General features: G+C 52.9%; 2 protein-coding genes across 11 annotated transcripts; both read left to right on the top strand.

Moving 5' to 3' along the window:
• The first annotated feature begins 2,743 nt into the window (after positions 1–2,743).
• On the top strand, positions 2,744–7,882 carry LOC122154668 (translation initiation factor IF-2-like). Of its 6 annotated transcripts, none has more exons than XM_042805015.1 (9): positions 2,744–2,845; positions 4,036–4,164; positions 4,253–4,338; positions 5,417–5,472; positions 5,625–5,696; positions 6,337–6,393; positions 6,591–6,662; positions 7,230–7,329; positions 7,459–7,882. In XM_042805015.1, exons 3-9 carry the CDS (start codon positions 4,259–4,261, stop codon positions 7,652–7,654), a joined length of 633 nt encoding a protein of 210 aa, XP_042660949.1. In that variant the 5' UTR covers positions 2,744–2,845; positions 4,036–4,164; positions 4,253–4,258; the 3' UTR covers positions 7,655–7,882. The 6 variants fall into 6 exon arrangements, with proteins under 6 accessions (XP_042660949.1, XP_042660946.1, XP_042660951.1 ...); XM_042805012.1 differs by having other exon boundaries at positions 5,396–5,472; XM_042805017.1 differs by having other exon boundaries at positions 5,396–5,472; positions 7,230–7,342; positions 7,459–7,570.
• Positions 7,883–16,638: 8,756 nt separating this feature from the next.
• On the top strand, positions 16,639–18,956 carry LOC122154670 (translation initiation factor IF-2-like). 5 transcript variants are annotated; one of them, XM_042805020.1, is made up of 6 exons: positions 16,639–16,751; positions 17,412–17,468; positions 17,666–17,737; positions 17,830–17,915; positions 18,304–18,416; positions 18,533–18,956. In XM_042805020.1, exons 1-6 carry the CDS (start codon positions 16,707–16,709, stop codon positions 18,799–18,801), a joined length of 642 nt encoding a protein of 213 aa, XP_042660954.1. In that variant the 5' UTR covers positions 16,639–16,706; the 3' UTR covers positions 18,802–18,956. The 5 variants fall into 5 exon arrangements, with proteins under 5 accessions (XP_042660954.1, XP_042660957.1, XP_042660958.1 ...); XM_042805023.1 differs by lacking the exon at positions 17,830–17,915 and having other exon boundaries at positions 18,304–18,403; XM_042805024.1 differs by lacking the exon at positions 17,830–17,915.
• Positions 18,957–19,823: the final 867 nt, after the last annotated feature.

The following is a 19,823-nucleotide window of genomic DNA, read 5'->3' as shown; positions in this document are numbered from 1 at the left end:
ATTGCAATGATCTCCGTTTCTAATATGTGCGGGGTGTGGGATATTCCTTACCACCATCCTGGCATTTCCTGTTTCCCTTTGCTACACTCTTACCTATCCCACTCCTTTTCTCTCTGCTTGGACAGGCAAAGGGGATCCCACCAGGTCAGCACTGCGCACTGCCATTGCCCATCCTTGGCTGTGAGCCCCGTGACTCTGTTCTCACGACGTAGTCGGCGTTTCCAGGAGGAAGCAGTGTCTCACTGCCCGCCTCTGCCTCAGCAAGAGAGGCGATGCAAGCCCCCGGCATGCCAGGTAATTGCTGTGCCGTGGTCAGCCGCTGGCACCCATCGGGATCGCTGTGCGTCAGCAGGCTCTTCCCCCAGTCCCGCTCTTGCACGTCACGTCAGCATCCAAAGGGGAAAGTGCTGTGGGCTCGCGGCACCTGGGCCACGTTCCGCAGATGATGGGGAATGTAACTCTTAATCCAACGCACCTCCCGCTGTAGCTGCATCCCAGAGCTTGCCATGAGTCCCTTGAGGCCCAAGAGCAGCACAGAGTGGGATCCCTCCCGTGAGCCGAGGTCCAGAGAGATGCCCTGACTCCCCAGCTGGGCAGGGGCTTGGAGGGAACCTCCCCGTCCTCCTGCATCCTCTGTGCCTGAGCCATGCGGAGGCTTTACCTCTCCTCTCTGCTTTTTGGCAGTGCTGTCAAGGCTTGGGGAATATCAACGTGGCAAAGTGCATGAATTTCCTCCAACAAACTCAGGTACTGAGCCTGGGGTCCTTCAGTGGGAGATAAGTCCAGAACTCTGGGAGCAGCTGCAGGCGGTGCCCATGCTGGGGAAAAGGCAGAAGTGGGGAGGGAGGCTCAGGTGTCTCTTGAGAAGTCCTGACTCCATCCCCTGGTGATGTGGGAGCTGCCCGTGGGCAGGGAGAGTTGGGGGTGGCACTGCCTGCTGCAGGGACGGTTTCTTCTGTCTGTGTCCCTCGAAGCAGCGACTGCTCGAGCAGATGCGCTCCCCACCATGTGCTCCTTCTGAATGCCTCAGTTTTGTTTGGGGGGACAACCTGTCCCAAAGGGTGGGAGGGTGCCTCCGGGCACCAGCACTGGTGGGAAACAGAGACTTTCCTGGACATATGAGACGTGCTGCAAGCTTACAGTGGTGCATTGGACAGACTAACATCCCCAATTGCATCTCCAGGTGCGGTCGGCGAGACAAGCCCCACTGTGTCCCGTCCCCAGAACATCGCAAGTGTTCTCTGTCCCCAAGATGTGCGGAAGGGCTGCATGATTGGCACAGTGGTAATCGTGATTTTCCTACCACTTGCACTGCTGCTGTGCTACGTCTTCGTCCGGCAGCGGAGGAAGAGCAAAGAGTAAGTCGATGATTTTCCCCCCCACTGCTCCCTTGCATGGCTGCTCGTGGGCCTTGCTCTGGAAAGGAGTCCCTGTGTCCCTCCTGCAGCCGAGTGCCTCAGCGGCTTCCTCTCTCCACAGACATGCCCCTGCACCTTGGGGACACCGGCTGGAAACCGGCGGGTACCCCTTGCGCCCGGTCAGCCCCACCAGCCACCCCGGCATCCCTGACAGCTGGGACCAACAACAGCAGCTGCAGCCCCCGCCTGAAACACCGGCACGTCCACCCTCCAGACGGGATACACTGCCACCACCACCGCCACCGCCGCCAACCCCTCCTGCCCCCAGCCCAACACTGGCCGCCTCAGTGCCTCAAAATGGGCCCAGCTCCACCAAACTCCAACCCAAACGTCCTCCCCGTCCCCCGAGGCCATGGGTCCAGCCCTCTGACAAGGGCTGAACGCGGCCCTGCCAGGGTAGGGGTTGAGGATGGGAAGACAGAGTCCCCCACCCACAGCTTCGGGGGGCAGCCCTTTCACCCCCCCATGAAGAGGGTCAGAGTCGGCGCACAAGCGTCCATGTGGCCCTAATAGCAAACCCCATGAGGCACCAAGCGCTGGCTCATCTCCACGCCCAGCCGCGGCTGTGGATATGCCCACTGTGTCCACTCGCGGTGGAGGCAGGCAGGAGCCAGGCACGGGGGGCTCCTCTGACTGGCGTGCACAGCCCCCATGGGCTGGGGGGGCGTTCCCCTCACTCCCCCCAGGCACACAATAAAGTTACTGTAAGCAGAAGATTGCTTTGTGTCTGAAGTTTATCAACTCTTTTGGCCTGTAAAGATGAAAATCTTTACACAGTTAGCAAGCTGTGGTAGTCTACAGGAAGTCTTTAAACTTCCCTTGTTAAAAGCCAAGTTCCAAGTGCTATTTTTCCAGTCACCACGCGCTTGTATTCGGGGAAGTGTGAAGAAGATGATGACACTGCAGCTGTGGAGCTGCCTAACTTTCCCCGAGCAGCAGCAGCAGCAGCAGTAAAGACGAAGGCGTTCGCTGCCTACCACAGCCAAGGGCTGAGGCTCCAGCCGGCCCCCAGCCTTCCCCACACGGTGGGGAGCAGCCAGCGCTCGCAACGCCAGCGCTCTCGTGATTAGGCACCGCTCCGCAGCATTCCTAGGCCCGCTTTTAACGGAACCGCTTGTTAACGGGGCTTTCCACAGAGGTGGCCACCCGTCTATCATCCACCGCCTCTCACGCCCATTGGGTTTGGGGCCGTGCGGCACCGCCTCCACCTGGGACGCTCTCCCCTCACTGGACAGCGGGGAAAAAGTCTCCGCTCCCTCCGCCATTTCTGCCGAGGTGGCCTCGGGCGCAGTCGCCAGATGGCGGCCCCGGCGGTCGCCCCTCAGCCTCCGCAGTCGACGGGTCCTCTCCTGTTCTGCTCGAGAAGCCGTCTCGCCTCGGAAGGCGCTCCGTTAGCGTGGTGTTACTCGACCGAAATCCCTCGTCTGGTGCGTGGCAGGGGCTAGGGCTTCCCGCAGGGCGGCGCGGGCTCTCCCGCGCCCTCGTTTTCGCGCCTCTGGCAGCACACCGCGGCTGCTGTCACGGACGCACCCGGGCCGGGTGCAGAGCAGCGCGCGCGGCTCTGCCCCTGCCGTGGCGGGAAGAGGGGGGCGGGACCGCTGCTCCACAGACAAGGCCCTCAGCCAACGAAACGCCTCATGGGGCGAGAGGAGGTGCAGGAGCGCTGGCCGCCTAGGGCCGGAGTTCAGCTCCTGCCGGGCTCGAAGAGGCAGCCCCCCGCGGGAGCTCCCCTCAGAGGGCTCAGCGGGCGAGTGTTCGGAAGCCCTCCCCTTGGGACGGGGACAACCCCGAAGGGAGCTTGGTGGGATTGAGTGCCCTCAGCCCCCCGCCCCCCTCGGTGAGTGAATGGTGCCTCGGGGTGAGCTTGAGTGAGCGCTTGCCCCCTTCGGGCACCTCTGAGGGGCAGGTTTCCCCTTCGGAGAGTGGGTGCGCACCTTGGTATCATCACTGTTCACGTGCCGTCGTTGTCGTTCTTCCGTGTTGCTGTGCAGCAGCAGCGTCCCCAGCTGGTACGTGGAACTTAGTTAACTGTTATGGGGGCGTTGTTTTGGCTGCCCTGTCCCCGTCATCTCACTGGCTTCGGCTGTTTGGATTTGGTTGCAAACTAAAGTTTGTTAAAGCTTCTTGTCCGTGTGAAGCCGCTTTGGTATACCTCGGTGACCTGGTGATATTCCTGGTGGGATTTTTTGAATGTTCTGGGGGACGCCCAGGGCCTGTAGGGCGCATCAAGGTCTTTCAGAGGAGGAGAGGTGGTCCTTCAGCTTGCTGGTCTGTCTGCAATACCGGAGTCCTCGGGACTAGTAGATGCTCAGGGAGGGAAGTGCTGTGTTTCGAAGCAAACTTGAAACACAGGTCTGTTTTCTGTGCCTCTTAATTCTCACAAGGTCACTGGGCTAGAGATACCTTGAAAATGTGGGAATGCACAGAGTCGTCAGTCTTTGTTTGCAAGGAAGAGTTTCTGTTTTCTTGTTCGGAGAAATGTTAGAAATAAGGAGACGTCTTTGAGTTCTTAACAGTTGTGTAAAAGTTCAGGGAGTTTGAATGCTGAAGTTCTTAGGTGTGTGGTGTCCTGTCTTAATACTTCACAACTAACGTTTTTTATCTCAAATGTGGGAAGGGAACACGGCGCCTTGGTTTCGGCGATCAGAGCAACGAACAGATGAGACGGTGCCCCGACTCCTGTCTGGACAAGACAGAGGTTTTGCACGTCGAACAAACGAAATCGTGATGCCTGAACAGCTGAAAGGTGAAGCCCAATGCAGTTTTCATCCTTGTACAGGTAAAACGTTGTGAAATAAATTTGGCCAGGCTGCTAAATTCCTTTTTACTTCCAGGTGTAAATGGACTCTGTTCCTGACGAATACAGACGCTACAGCACAGCCCATGTTGGGGTGAGCACCTTTTGCCGGGTGTCCGCCAGGTACAACCGAGAAGCGCTTTGTTAGCCCCTGCACTCCCACTGTGGGTCACAAGATGGGGTCTGAATACCCAGAGAGACAGCTGTGCCAGCAGCACGTGCAGCAGCAAAACACCACCTTGCCACTGTATTTTGCTTGGGTACCGTAATAAATCTCGCTAGCACGCAGAGAGGGCTTCCGAGAAGTAGCAGTTATTAAATGTTATTTTTCCGGAGTCCTGTTCAGGAAGGTGGAAAGAGGTAAATTCAGGGACCGATTTTTAGTAAGTTACAGGTGGTGCTGCCGGCAGTGAGGAGGGTTGCTGGAGGGCTGGATTTGCGGGAGGAGCAGAGTGCTGTCATGAGGCGGACCATCCCATCCGTCAGATAAATGAGGAGGGATCCAGAAGCGTTTTCCCCAAATGAAGCATTCTGTGGACGGCACCTTTGTTTTCGAAGCAGGAGATACTTCCTGAGTGTCGGTGTTCTTTTGCGCCTGAGACTTTGCCAGATGCGCGCTGGTTCAGGGGTGGCTGTTGCTCGTTATACCCGTAATTGGGAGGTGGCTTTGGTTGTGGCTTAGAGAACAATTGTTCCACGGTATGTCCAGTCAGGCACCAGCCAGTTGTTGACGTGACAGTTTTTTCTTTGGAAAGTGAATTGTTTTATGACTTTCTGCCCAACTCGCATCTTGTGTTTGAAAAGAAATGCCAGCCCATCTCTTTTACTGGACTGTGCGTAGCTGTGGCTTAGCAGGCTGTTTTCGATAGCGCTGATTATTTTAAAAGCAGATCAAGGGACATTGAAACTATGTGACTTGACATGTACTATCCTAGGAAGAGTCTTTGGTCTTGCAAAATAGCGCCCAGTAGTGCTGCTCGCCTTCCTCTCTGTTTCTTCAGGACAGATAGGAACGCGAGAGTCTAAATCTGTTCCTCGTCTAAGAGTCGAGACACTAGTGTAAAAGTGACAGCTGAAGGTTTGCTCGCAATTGGGGTGTTCACATTTATCCACCATTTCCATGTGAATCCTGCCATGTCAAAAGAAGCGTTTGAAGTTCTGTTGCAACCTCTTTTCACAGCGTCTGCTTATTCACATGCAGCTTTCCCGAAGAACCTCATAATGTTGTTTGGAGAGGTGCCACGCACCACCCAAGAGGTCAGCAGGCCCCTCTGCAGCTTTGACAGCCTCCAACGCTGTCGGGCCCCCCTGTCGTTACGAGGGGCCCCTTTCCAGTGCCTGCAGTTCCCTAAGGCAGGCGGGGATCCCAACATGCAATGGAAATGTTTCACATCTGTGTCTGCTCCTAGATGAGGCTGCTGGCAATGGTTATGAGGCTTCTCACCTCAATGTTGGTTGGGAATCTTTGGGCCATCCTGGAGGTAAGTTCTCAACGTCCATTTTGTTGAAAGAGTAAACACTGACAACTTGGCAAGAGTTTATTCACGTGCAGATTTCCTGAAGACCCCCTCAGCTGTCCACGGCCTCCCAATGTCTTTGTCTAGTATTCCTGTCCTCCAGCCTGAGAGCAACCTCACGGGTAATTCAGAGGCAGCAAAGAGCATCTACCTTTTAATTTTTTCTTTCCGTGTGAAATGCAAGTTGCTCGTTCTGCGGCCGACGCGCAGACGTGCAGAAGAGCAGAGAGGGAAAGGGTCGGGCTGAGTGCCGTGCCCCAGGGCGCTTTCCCTTGCGAAGCTCTTTGCCGGCCCCTGGGAGCCTGAGCTGCTCCCTCCCGGTGCCAGCTGCCAAGCCAGTGGGCTTCTTGGCGCTGACTTCAGAGCTGGTGCGAGCTCCAGGGAGTCCTTTCTCCCAGCGGCTCCACGCGTGGTTCATTTTGTCCCAGCGTGGTGCCACTGCAGGCACACGGTAACTCTTTGCACCAAGCTCCTGAGCGGAGGGGAGAGAGGAGTGCCGTGGAGTAATCCCGTCTTTGCCCGGCGCTCCTGAGCTGCCACTCCGATCTGAGGAAGTATCCTGGACTGTGTCACCGGAGCCGTTCTGTCCTGTGCTTCTTTGCAGAAGGTGATGCAGCTTTGCAGCTGGGTTCCGGGTCGGCGACTGCGGGAGATGGCACGGGTACGTCCTGGCTTTTCCCTCCCCTTCAGAGCTGCCCACTCACAGCCCAAAGGTCAGCCGGCCGGGCGCCTCTGCAGGTGGGAGGACGGAGACCTGCCCGTGGGTGCCCTCTCCTTGCGTGACCCCCTCACCGCTCCTGCGATTCGCGTCTGCCAGTGTAGATGACGGGAGCTTCTCTGGGTGATTAATAATTACAGGTGTTCCCGACGGGAGGACTTTTCCAGCTCCTCGGCTGGATCCGGCGCAAGAGTCTGGCTGGCATCCCAGGGGTGAGTATTCTGTCCTCTGCTCACCTCACAGGCTGTGCACTGGTTTTCTGCAATTTATTCATGTGGAATCGTACCAAATACGTTCTGTTAAGGCTCCTCCAAGAGCTGAAGGAGGAAAAAACTCCGGGAGCCATCAGAAGTCATTTAGCAAATACTAGAGGAGCTGGAGAGAACACAGGGTGGGTATACTTCGCTCTGCCTTAGCCGTGAGATTCGTCAACTGGAGCTCTTAGATCCGTGTCCAGACACGCCGTCGCCTGCCCAGCAGGCAGGGGTCGAGCAGAGCCTCGCAGCAGCGATGCTGGGTCTCACGCCTTGCAGGCGCTGGCGAGCCACAGAGATGGGGCAGAGCCTCTGCTGCCAGTTGTGGCTCAAGCCAAGTGCCAAGGGCAGCTGGTGCCCCCGTTTTACCATCACGGCTCACAGCTGGCTTGTGCAGATGTCGGCAGGCAGATTTATTTATCTAAACCTTACCGATGTCTTTGAGAAGCGTTGCCTCCTGGAGGTGCCACCGCCCTGATGGGGAACGGTTCCACCTGACCCAGCTGTCCCATTTTCTTTTTCAAGAGACCGACGCAGTGGCTGTGCAGGAGTCGGCGTTTCCAGGAGGAAGCAGTGGCTCACTGCCCGCCTCTGCCTCAGCAAGGGAGGCGATGCAAGCAGCGGAGTAAGAGCAAAGAGTCAGTGATTTTCCCCCCACTGCTCCCTTGCATGGCTGCTCGTGGGCCGTGCTCTGGAGAGGAGTCCCTGTGTCCATCCTGCAGCCGAGTGCCTCAGCGTCCTCCTCTCTCCACAGACATGCCCCTGCACCTTGGGGACACCGGCTGGAAACCGGCGGGTACCCCTTGCGCCCGGTCAGCCCCACCAGCCACCCCGGCATCCCTGACAGCTGGGACCAACACCAGCAGCCGCAGCCCCCGCCTGAAACACCGGCACGTCCACCCTCCATGGCCCCCACTGCCCCTGGTTCCCCCAGCCCAGGCCCCATCTGAAAAGGCACCCCTAACTCCCGAGCCCGCTGGTCCGGCCCTCTGCCAAGGGCTGGAGGCGGCCCCGCCAGGGTAGGGGTTGAAGGTGGGGAGACAGAGCCCCCCACCCACAGCTTCGGGGGGCAGCCCTTTCACCCCCCATGAAGAGGGAGAGGCTACTCTTTTAGTGCCAGCTTCCCAACAGTTACTAATTTGTGGTGGGACAATAAATCGTGCAGCAGACCATATGTACTACTTGCCTCTCATTCTGTTTACCTTTCAATGTGGCTTTCTGTTGTTTGACAGAATATATAGGCAGCACGTATGGCTGGGAAAGGAAGGCTGAACGTCAGGAGATAGTGCTGTCATTTATTCTGTCAGCAAATCTGTGAAATCTAAATTTTCACTAATGCTAGTGTTTGCATTAGTGCTGCAATGCGGGGGAGGGTGGCTGCATTTTCAAAGTGATCTTTGTTGATGTCGTTTGCATTCTCCAGTTGCTGCAGTTCTTGTTTGCGGACGTGGCGATCGGGACTCTCATCTGAAAAAAACAAAGGCATTGGACATTCTGAGTGATGTGTTTGGCTAGGTTGGTGGTACTTGAAAGCGTCTCCTGGCACGCAGTAGAGAGGTGATCCTTGATATTATTTCCTCTGACGAGCTTTTCAAACTACTGTTGCATTCACACGTTACGTTTTGGTGGGTCCTGATTAGAGGCTCTGCCTTTTAGTTCTCATTTCTCTCTTTCCCTTAAGCCTTCTGTCCTCCTGTGGAAATTGTACCAAATTTTCGTGCTGTTCCAGGAGGGTTTTTGCTTGCCGATTAAGCTGTCCAGAAGCTTCGGCCTCATTTGAGATTGCCTGCGGTTTCTCCAGTTTTGTGGAACACTCGTGGTGAAACACAGACGTTGACTCAGCAGTTAGCATCCGTTTTAACTGTTAAGCAGGTATTCTTTATTAGCAGCACTGGGGATCGCTCCACCGCGAGTGCTCCAACGGACAGGTAAAATCACAGAGAATTTCTGTTGATTCAAAGCAGTGACAGTGGCAGTGGCGATTGTTCGTCCACGTTTCCTTCGGTCACTATTTTCCCTTTTCCTGTATACCCTCCATGCTGCTTCAACTGACTTCTCCAAATCTCTTATCTCTGGTTCCTTCAACTTTTGCAATTTCCTTCTGTCTTCAGATGATTGCCCCCAAAATAACGATTCAAGCTGTTGTTGTCCAATATCAGGTGAAGGATCTAACGTAGTATATTTACGCATCGCAGATCTCAGTTTATCTCAAAACTCGGTTTCAGTTAGGCCCTGCTTAATAGCACACAGGGCTGACCAATTTACAGCTTTTGGTATTGCACCTTCCGATCCAGATTTGATCCATCCTTGATATTGCTTCAACAGCCTATATTCTGCATCATCAGCAGGGTTCCATGTAGGCTCAGTGAGGGGAATACAGGCGTCCACCCTCCCGGCAAGACCCCAGCCGTCATTTGTGCCTCTACCTGGGTTCTTGCCGTCTTTAAGACAAGCTGTTTCTCTGTCTCTGTCAATGCATCCAGCATTAAATCGATATCTTTCCAATCGGGATCTTGATTTTTTTTTTTTTTTTTAATTATTTTTTTACAATCTTTTAGCTACCCCCGAGGGATCATCTGTCTATCCTTTAAGTATCGCTTTCCAGGTACCTAAATCCCCCATGGAGAAAGGAACTTTAATGGGCTCTTCAGGCCCTACAGCTTGTCTTAAAAGGGCCTGAATTATCGGTCCCATTTTACTGCGAGTTTTGTGGGTAATAGGAGAGAAATTTTTGCTTGTCCCCAACTCCTTTATTTCTTCTCTTTCGTGTCTGTTGCCTCCTTCCCCTCCTGCTTCTCTCCTTCTCCCTCCGGGACATACGCAGTCCTCTAACTCCTTTTCAACCTCTTGCTCTTCCTCTCTCCTCTGATGTTTTTGACACGGCTGAGCTATACTGCAGATTGAACACCACCGAGGAATAGGACCTTGTTCCTTCTTCCTGTCCTTTTCCAAGGCAAGCACCAAGGAGTCTTGGGGTGGCATATTTATTCCACAATCTCTCTGCTGCTCCGGGTGATTTCTTAGAGAAAAGAACATCTCTGCATATCCTACTTCATCCCATTTCTTTCCTCATCTTAAAAATAACATCAGTTGCATCAAGAGTATTATAATCCGACGTCCCCTTAAAAGGCCACCTTTCCCCATCTTCCAGTTGATATAGTGGCCACCACTGATTCACAGTATTTTATGAGAGTCTTCTTTTTGCCAACCCTCCAGGTGGTCCACCTCAATCTTTCCAAGGGGCTGGTACACACACGAGTGGACTTTTCTTAAGCTCTCCTTCACTTTGCCGACTCCCCATGCTAACCGTGCTTCAGGCTTCCTTCCCAACCACAATCTGCCTTTACACTCTCAAGAGCGCTATACCACCAATCCCAATCCGCCCACAACTTCCATGGAACACATTCAATATCGCTACCAAAATATACCCGGGTTTTCTGACTACGTCTTACGCAACTCAATACCAGCACAGGTACACAAATATTATTATCGGGATGTAACCAACAGTTATTCACATAATCATTCGCTTTGCCCATCTCTGGCTGTTTCCCTCATGGGATAACAGAACGGCTGACTGGGGTTCTACACTCGCTTCCTATAAAATGCGCGTCTCGGTCACTCACATGTATTCGCAATACAGAAGAAGAGATTATTTACCAAACTTACAAAAGCCTGTCCCCGGGCACTCGCAAGCACCACAATTCACAACAGAGAAGCCTGTCCCCGGGCAATTGCAGGCACACAAAATTCACAATACAGAAAAAGATTATTTACCAAACTTGCAAGACCCTCACAGGCAATTGCAGACATGGAAAATTCCAACTATGTCGTTGCGGTGCTAGCAAGCCGGTATATGCTCACTGCTCACCCTGCATTACTGTGGAATAATTCCTAAAATGACCACAATACAGCCTTGTTCACACATTAAGGAAAGGTATAAAATCCAAAAGCGTCGAGTGTAAAATGCAGCTGCAGCTGGTATGCACAGAATCCACCACGTCATCTGCGATTCCCGGGACAGCATTGCTTGCAAAGCACCACGGGGAGCCAAGCGGGCTGGAGAGCTCACGGTGTCTCCCCGGGATGGTACAGCAAGTACAGGAACAAGGTGGTACCACAGAACTGAGAAGCTGCACCCTGGCCACCCTGAGCCAACGTCCTGTCGGATTTTGATGCAGTGCTGTCCTTTGTGCGAACTTTGCTCATTACAGGGTCATTATAAGACCAAACCACACCTCCGTCCCAAAGGCTACCCGCCTCCAAGGTGCGACCACCCCTCTTTGAGTCTGCGCTGTGATTTTTTGTAATCTGTACCTTTAAATGTCAGGCAAGAGAATTTTACTCCAATCCTAATAAATGTATTTATGCCTAGAGTCACTCAAACTCCACCTTGAAGGTAAAAAATAGTATAAAAATAGCCCGGGAAAGGGGAAGGGGTGGAGAAGACACCACCGTGTGAACTTCTGGGACCAGTCGACGGGCTGAGCCTCTCTTTCCCCCCCATAGGGACACCTTTGGGTAAGACTTAAGAACTTAGAAACCTTTCTAGAAAGTCTCTTTTCCATTTTTATAGCCTGGCTGTATTGTTCTAACTTTGTTGCGCGCTTTGCATATACTCTTATTTGCACGTGCTTTGCAGAGAGTGTATTTATCACCGGCAATCATAAGAACCTCTATATCTGTCGCTTAAAACAACTGCACCATTTAAGTAGCCGGTCGTTTTGGTTTCTCACTGAACACGACCAAAGAGTGGCCGTGCTGGTTCGTGAGCACAAACCGACTGAAGGTGCAGTCCACTATTAGTGTATCCAGATCGGAACAGTTTAATATATCGAACCCGATCGGATTGATAGTGGTGAATTGGTTATCACTCAGATTTTCTGCCTTAACCGTTTCACGTGACAGAAGGACTGTTCGGTGGATGAGGAATTGGCTGGATGGTCTCAGTCAGAGGGTAGTGGTCAACGGTTCAAGGTCCGGATGGAGACTGGTGACGAGTGGTGTCCCTCAGGGGTCTGTACTGGGACCAGTACTCTTTAGTATCTTCATCAGTGACATGGACAGGGGGATCGAGTGCACCCTCAGCAAGTTCGCAGATGACACCAAGCGGATTGGTGCCATTGACACGCCTGAGGGACGCGGTGCCATCCAGAGGGACCGGGACAAGCTCGAGAAGTGGGCCCATGGGAACCTCCGGAGGCTCAACAAGGCCAAGCGGGAGGTCCTGCGCCTGGGTGGGGGCAGGCCCCGCTATCGCTACAGGCTGGGGGATAAAAGGATTGAGAGCAGTCCTGCCGAGGACCTGCGGGAACTGCTGATGAGCCAGCAATGGGTGCTCGCCACCTGCAAAGCCAACCGTATCCCGGGCTGCACCCAAAGCAGCTCGAGGGAGGGGATTTTGCCCCTCTGCTGCGCTGTGGTGAGACCCCAGCAGCAGTACTGTGGGCGGCTCTGGGGTCCTGAGCACGGGAAAGACGTGGACCTGGCTGGAGGAGGTCCAGAGGAGGCCACAAAAACGATCAGAGGATGGACCACCTCTGCTGGGAGGACAATCCGAGAGGGTTGGGGTGGTTCAGCCTGGAGAAGAGAAGGCTCTGAGGAGGCCTTTCCCTTACAGCTGAGACCACAAAACCAGTTGCATCTGGTAGTTCGGCCGGCTTCAGTGTCCTTCTTCCATTACCTTGTTTTTCCTAGATAGGAGCGTACCTGAATGATGTAAGCAGACAGGCTCAAGCCTGTTAGTCATAGATAGGGTCTACCTTCTTCCTTCGTTAGGCCGATTCCTGAGCAGAACTACAAACAAAATATTAGATTCAGCAGTCCTGTAGAGAGACCTTGCTGCTACTGGCAATTTGTAATTTTCCATATGGCTTCTGTTTTGCCAGTTGACGGGATTGACAGAAAGGACTCAGATACCAACAGAAACAATAGACTTATTTTACTATCTACTGCAAAATAATGCAAAATATAAGGTAATACATTTAGTCAGAATGGTAAGCTTATTACGCTCTAGTTATAAGCAGCAAAGAGAATAAACAAGTTAATACTCCTTAGTCCTAAAATAATATGACGAGAAAATAAAGTAAGACAAGGTAATGCACCTAATCATTACTGCATAAAGTCAGCGATAGTAATTAAGAAAGATACATCACCAATTGCCCTAATACTTAACCATCATCCAGATCCGCAGTCACTGGGGAGCCCTGGTTGCGGCGAGGGTCTGGAGAGCCTTTCCCGGCAACTGGGAGGTCCTATGCAGTGTGTCCACTCGTAGGTGAGGTCTCCAAAGTCGCTGCAAGAGGGTTCAGCTTTTATAGTGTTGAATAAACAGGTTTCAAACTTCGAGTGAGGAAACAGCTGGTGTCACCTCCCTGTTGGATTTCAGCCAAAGCCCAGCCAGGGCTTAAGGAGGAACCCAAGGTGGGGCTTGTGTATCTATTTGGGCTTTAACCACATATTTCTCAATAGCATCTGATGTCTGGCCTCACCTCGTGCCTCTAAATAAAGAAGGATCGGTTGATCGGCTATTGTTACATAATGAAGTTACAACAGAGCTTCTCTAGATAAATATATTAAGATAGACTAATAATACGTTATAGATGTGGCTAATACTACCTGTGACTGGTACTATATTGTGGGGTGTTGAGATTCGTCTAGAGGTCAATTTTGGTTCTGGCCTGTTGTTCAGGCCTCAGTACTTCAGTCTTCCCTCCTCATTCCCTCCCTTTTCTTTTCTTGTCGCAAAGTCTTTTGCAACATTTCCTATCCCTGGTACCGCTGCACTACTATACTGGCCCACCTTTGTTGTACTATTCTTACCGTGAGGTTTTTAGTGCAAACACTCATAACGCCTCCTGCTACTATTACTATGAGAACTACTATTAAGTTTTGCAACAACGATGCTGTCCATTCAGACAAGGAGAATCCCAACTTTTTTTAGAATACTATTTAGTTTCCCTCCAATCCTTCTCTAATTCCCCTACTGTGTTGAGCAACTTGTTGTATTTTCTCTATCTGATTCCCTAGATCCTGTGTCACATCTGGAATGTGAATACAAGTATCATTACTTAGATCAAGATAACCACATAGTCCATGTTCTTTGACAAGTATAAAATCTAAAGCTAATCTCTTCTGCAGTCATTTTACTTGTGGCTTGTAATTGAGCATTTAGGTCTTGTAGGCCTTGCTCTGTTGCATTAGCTAAGATCTCTGCCTGAAAGGTTAGACTATATAGAGCCACCTTGTTTTCCAGTGTTGAAACGCCCGGTAAAAAAAAGGATCCCAGTACCCACCCTACCCTAACTCCCAGACTAGGTCTTCACCAGGTATCTTCCCTTTTTGTTCGTAACCACCATTTAGGCCTTAAGGGGGCTTGTTTCCACAGGGGACATAGGGTCAATAATCCTAGAGTCCGTTCTTTAATTTGTCCCCAGGGGGAGCATGGGTGGTTCATTCTCCATCACTACTAACCCATACCATCGGACCTAAGCTTTCTACTCTAGCCACAGTACAAGCTATGTTAGGCCGGGGGTTACTGTTAGTCAGGTACGACCAAGTATCATTGAGTGGTGGTGTCCTGTTTTTACATGCACAACCCAGCCGTAATAACTTTGCCGCACGTTAGAGCCTCTGTATTTCTGGATCTGTAGAGTTGCAAGTAAAGATCTTTCTACAGTCCCAGTTCCTGTTTACCTTACCTCCTGGAATATTGTTTAAGTTTATATTCCCGTATCTGACTGGCACTTGTAGAGGGTCTTCAGGCCATCCAAGCAGTCCTTCAGATCTCAGGCACCATTTTATGTCCTCAATATGATCCCATTTTCACTTCTGAGGCCCTTTCCAGATTGATGGAAGCTGACAACCCCATGGTGTATTTGTATGTTCATCTTTCACAGGACGGCAAGTGATTTCCTTTGTCCATGGTGTAGGGGATTTAGTTATGTTACAGTCCGCAGTAGTACCGTTTACTCTTTTGAAATTTGCCTTCCTGATTGTTTCACTTGAGACTGCTCACTTTCCCTTGCCACATACGCTGCTATGTAGCAGTAAGGTTAGTAGTAAGAATTTCCCGAGGGACTGGATTTTGTGCTGATTTAGGGAACAGTAAACCGGCAGTTACTGATGACACATTCTGAATCTGCCCAAAGCCCTGCATTAATTTTAAAATCAGATTATCGTCAAGTGTCTCAGATCTATTCACACAACATGTAACCAACAACTTTATTTTAACAATGTCCTGCATAGCTTCTGACGTCATATTTTCAGCTTCAGTGGTCCTGAAGATTCAAATGTCCGTTGCTGACTAGGAGCCTTCTTTATCCGGGAGTAATGAATCCAAGCAGGTTGTTCTTTGACCTTGATTGCAGTGAAGGTAGCCAGCAGTACCTGGTACGGTCCATTCCACTTCTCCTATAGCGGATCACATGAAAAATTCTTAACATAAACCCAGTCCCCCGGGTTGAAAGGATAGGTAGGATGGTCCAGTCCTTTTACTCTAACTCCCAGTACGCTTTTGTTAATTTGTTCCAATTGTTTCCCCAATGCTATAAGATAAGCTTGCAGATAAAGATTTCCTAATTCATCAGGCCTATCCTGGAGTATGAGCTACTGTGATTCCAGGGAAAGCCAAGAATGCACCTCCTATAGTAACAGAACTTGTCTTAGTTGGTCAGGCAGCATATATCCACCGTGTGTTCCTCATGCGGTGTTGAGGGGGCTCTCGAGATAGACAACAATTAAAATAAAATTTATTTAAATACAGTCAGTTGGCACTCTGGCAATCATTCACAAAGGGCAGATCTGAGTGTCAGGGAGAGGAAAAGCTATTGCTGCACAAACTCCTGGGATTTAACGACAATCCAAAGCGCTTGGTCACTCACCTAAAAAGCGAGGGCTCTCAACCGTGGGGAATTTCTTCGGGCGGCATCCCGACCCAAGGGGGGAACCTCAAGGAGTTTCCTTGGGCAGCGTCCCGACCCAAGGGGACGGTCCTCGACCTCAGCTGTGCTGCTCCAGGGGGGACTAGCTCAAAATGGCTCCCCCCGGGGGCTCCGTTTCTACCCTCGACAAATCTGATCTGTGGTCAATAATCAGCCCTTATTGGCTGAGGGCCCCAATTCCCATAAAGCCCTGAGAACAAGGGCACCAAAAAAAAAAAAAAAAAAATCAATGGCCACTATATTTCAGCAGCCAGGAAGCCCCATTTCCAGCAGGTGGGTGCACCTGCCACACGTGGTTTCCTTTTGCATGTCAAATAATTTAAGAGAATTTTTGCCTGTTTTATCGATTGACTTTGCTCTGTGAGGACCCTGACAGAAAGTATTCCCTTCAATTACACATGAAGAGGAAATGGAAAAGTGAAAACTTCATCTTTGCCCTAAACCCAAAGTGACCCATTAGCCCTGGTTAGTGCCTGGTTAGTGCCAAAGGGGGCTCCAGCCTGGAAGCTGACTCCGGGAGGGCATCTTGCACTTGCCTCGAGACTGAAATCCCTCGCTCCATCAGCATCATCCTGAGCTGTTGGTAACAGCACCCGAGGAGGTCAGAAATCCCTTGCCTGCGGTTTCCTCCTCTTCGGGGGGACTGGGAGCTCCTCGCTGCCCCTGTGACAGTGCCCGGAAAGCAGGGCAGAGCTGTGGGCTCAGCCCCGGGTGGGACTGTGTCCCAGCCCTTGGACGGAGCTGCCCGAGGGGACGTGTTCCCCTCTCCGGGAGGGCAGCTCCCCCGCCTGCGCTCCAGCGGCTCTCCACGAGCGCCCTGAGAGACGTTCCCACGCAGCCTCGGCCCGGCTGTGAGGTCACAGTGGGGCTGTGAGGTCACAGAGCCCTGTCATGTCACGACGGCCACAAATACGGATTGCTCAGCCCCCGGACCCCACTGCAGCACCAGCAGCGGCAGCGGCAGCAGCGGCAGCAGCGGCAGCAGCAGCAGCACGGTGCAAGCACAGGGCCATGGTCCCCACCCACCGCCTCCTCCTCATCCTCCTGCTCCTGGTGGCCCTGCATGCCAGGGCTGCCGGGACGGCTCTGTGGAAAGCGTGGGGAACAGGTAAGTGGGGGACGGCTCGTGCAGCCTTTCACGGGCCAGAGGGCTCTTCTCCCCAGGAAGCGTGGAGGATGACTTTCTCCCTCCGGTGCTTTAGCACCGGCTTCCTCTCTCTGTGTGTGAGCTCTCCCGGTCAGAAAGCCCCGAGGGGCCGTATGTTGGTCCATCTGCTCCTAGAGGTGCTGCACATGGCCTGGAAGGAGCAGCTACCTTTTAACTTTTTCTTTCCGTGTGAAATGCAAGTTGCTCGTTCTGCGGCCGACGCGCAGACGTGCAGAAGAGCAGAGAGGGAAAGGGTCGGGCTGAGTGCCGTGCCCCAGGGCGCTTTCCCTTGCGAAGCTCTTTGCCGGCCCCTGGGAGCCTGAGCTGCTCCCTCCCGGTGCCAGCTGCCAAGCCAGTGGGCTTCTTGGCGCTGACTTCAGAGCTGGTGCGAGCTCCAGGGAGTCCTTTCTCCCAGCGGCTCCACGCGTGGTTCATTTTGTCCCAGCGTGGTGCCACTGCAGGCACACGGTAACTCTTTGCACCAAGCTCCTGAGCGGAGGGGAGAGAGGAGTGCCGTGGAGTAATCCCGTCTTTGCCCGGCGCTCCTGAGCTGCCACTCCGATCTGAGGAAGTATCCTGGACTGTGTCACCGGAGCCGTTCTGTCCTGTGCTTCTTTGCAGAAGGTGATGCAGCTTTGCAGCTGGGTTCCGGGTCGGCGACTGCGGGAGATGGCACGGGTACGTCCTGGCTTTTCCCTCCCCTTCAGAGCTGCCCACTCACAGCCCAAAGGTCAGCCGGCCGGGCGCCTCTGCAGGTGGGAGGACGGAGACCTGCCCGTGGGTGCCCTCTCCTTGCGTGACCCCCTCACCGCTCCTGCGATTCGCGTCTGCCAGTGTAGATGACGGGAGCTTCTCTGGGTGATTAATAATTACAGGTGTTCCCGACGGGAGGACTTTTCCAGCTCCTCGGCTGGATCCGGCGCAAGAGTCTGGCTGGCATCCCAGGGGTGAGTATTCTGTCCTCTGCTCACCTCACAGGCTGTGCACTGGTTTTCTGCAATTTATTCATGTGGAATCGTACCAAATACGTTCTGTTAAGCTCCTCCAAGAGCTGAAGGAGGAAAAAACTCCGGGAGCCATCAGAAGTCATTTAGCAAATACTAGAGGAGCTGGAGAGAACACAGGGTGGGTATACTTCGCTCTGCCTTAGCCGTGAGATTCGTCAACTGGAGCTCTTAGATCCGTGTCCAGACACGCCGTCGCCTGCCCAGCAGGCAGGGGTCGAGCAGAGCCTCGCAGCAGCGATGCTGGGTCTCACGCCTTGCAGGCGCTGGCGAGCCACAGAGATGGGGCAGAGCCTCTGCTGCCAGTTGTGGCTCAAGCCAAGTGCCAAGGGCAGCTGGTGCCCCCGTTTTACCATCACGGCTCACAGCTGGCTTGTGCAGATGTCGGCAGGCAGATTTATTTATCTAAACCTTACCGATGTCTTTGAGAAGCGTTGCCTCCTGGAGGTGCCACCGCCCTGATGGGGAACGGTTCCACCTGACCCAGCTGTCCCATTTTCTTTTTCAAGAGACCGACGCAGTGGCTGTGCAGGAGTCGGCGTTTCCAGGAGGAAGCAGTGGCTCACTGCCCGCCTCTGCCTCAGCAAGGGAGGCGATGCAAGCAGCGGAGTAAGAGCAAAGAGTCAGTGATTTTCCCCCCACTGCTCCCTTGCATGGCTGCTCGTGGGCCGTGCTCTGGAGAGGAGTCCCTGTGTCCATCCTGCAGCCGAGTGCCTCAGCGTCCTCCTCTCTCCACAGACATGCCCCTGCACCTTGGGGACACCGGCTGGAAACCGGCGGGTACCCCTTGCGCCCGGTCAGCCCCACCAGCCACCCCGGCATCCCTGACAGCTGGGACCAACACCAGCAGCCGCAGCCCCCGCCTGAAACACCGGCACGTCCACCCTCCATGGCCCCCACTGCCCCTGGTTCCCCCAGCCCAGGCCCCATCTGAAAAGGCACCCCTAACTCCCGAGCCCGCTGGTCCGGCCCTCTGCCAAGGGCTGGAGGCGGCCCCGCCAGGGTAGGGGTTGAAGGTGGGGAGACAGAGCCCCCCACCCACAGCTTCGGGGGGCAGCCCTTTCACCCCCCATGAAGAGGGAGAGGCTACTCTTTTAGTGCCAGCTTCCCAACAGTTACTAATTTGTGGTGGGACAATAAATCGTGCAGCAGACCATATGTACTACTTGCCTCTCATTCTGTTTACCTTTCAATGTGGCTTTCTGTTGTTTGACAGAATATATAGGCAGCACGTATGGCTGGGAAAGGAAGGCTGAACGTCAGGAGATAGTGCTGTCATTTATTCTGTCAGCAAATCTGTGAAATCTAAATTTTCACTAATGCTAGTGTTTGCATTAGTGCTGCAATGCGGGGGAGGGTGGCTGCATTTTCAAAGTGATCTTTGTTGATGTCGTTTGCATTCTCCAGTTGCTGCAGTTCTTGTTTGCGGACGTGGCGATCGGGACTCTCATCTGAAAAAAACAAAGGCATTGGACATTCTGAGTGATGTGTTTGGCTAGGTTGGTGGTACTTGAAAGCGTCTCCTGGCACGCAGTAGAGAGGTGATCCTTGATATTATTTCCTCTGACGAGCTTTTCAAACTACTGTTGCATTCACACGTTACGTTTTGGTGGGTCCTGATTAGAGGCTCTGCCTTTTAGTTCTCATTTCTCTCTTTCCCTTAAGCCTTCTGTCCTCCTGTGGAAATTGTACCAAATTTTCGTGCTGTTCCAGGAGGGATTCTGTTGGTGCCCACTGAGATCAGGTCATTGAAGCCGTGCAGATGAAACCTTGAGGAGATTGTAGCATGACTGAAAAGGGGCAGCATTTGCAATCCCAGAGGGTAATTCCCAAATGCCCCTGCTAGTGCACACCCAGAAAGAGTGAGCTGCCAAACTTGTTACTTCCTCCTTCTTCTTTCTTTTTCCTGCCTTGCCCTGGTGCTGCCCCGTTGTGCCACAAAAGCTTTGCTGCCCTGCTCCCACCTTCCACACAAACCCCGGCCTCCCACTGCCTGCCTCATGACCCTTGCTCCTCGGGCATGACTAAT

The sequence above is a fragment of the Tyto alba genome, unplaced genomic scaffold (assembly GCF_018691265.1).
Source record: "Tyto alba isolate M040663 unplaced genomic scaffold, T.alba_DEE_v4.0 Super-Scaffold_43, whole genome shotgun sequence".
NCBI classification, from domain to species: Eukaryota; Metazoa; Chordata; class Aves; order Strigiformes; family Tytonidae; genus Tyto; species Tyto alba.
Note: the sequence above shows the minus strand (reverse complement) of the source record. Positions and strands in the feature narration are given on the sequence as shown.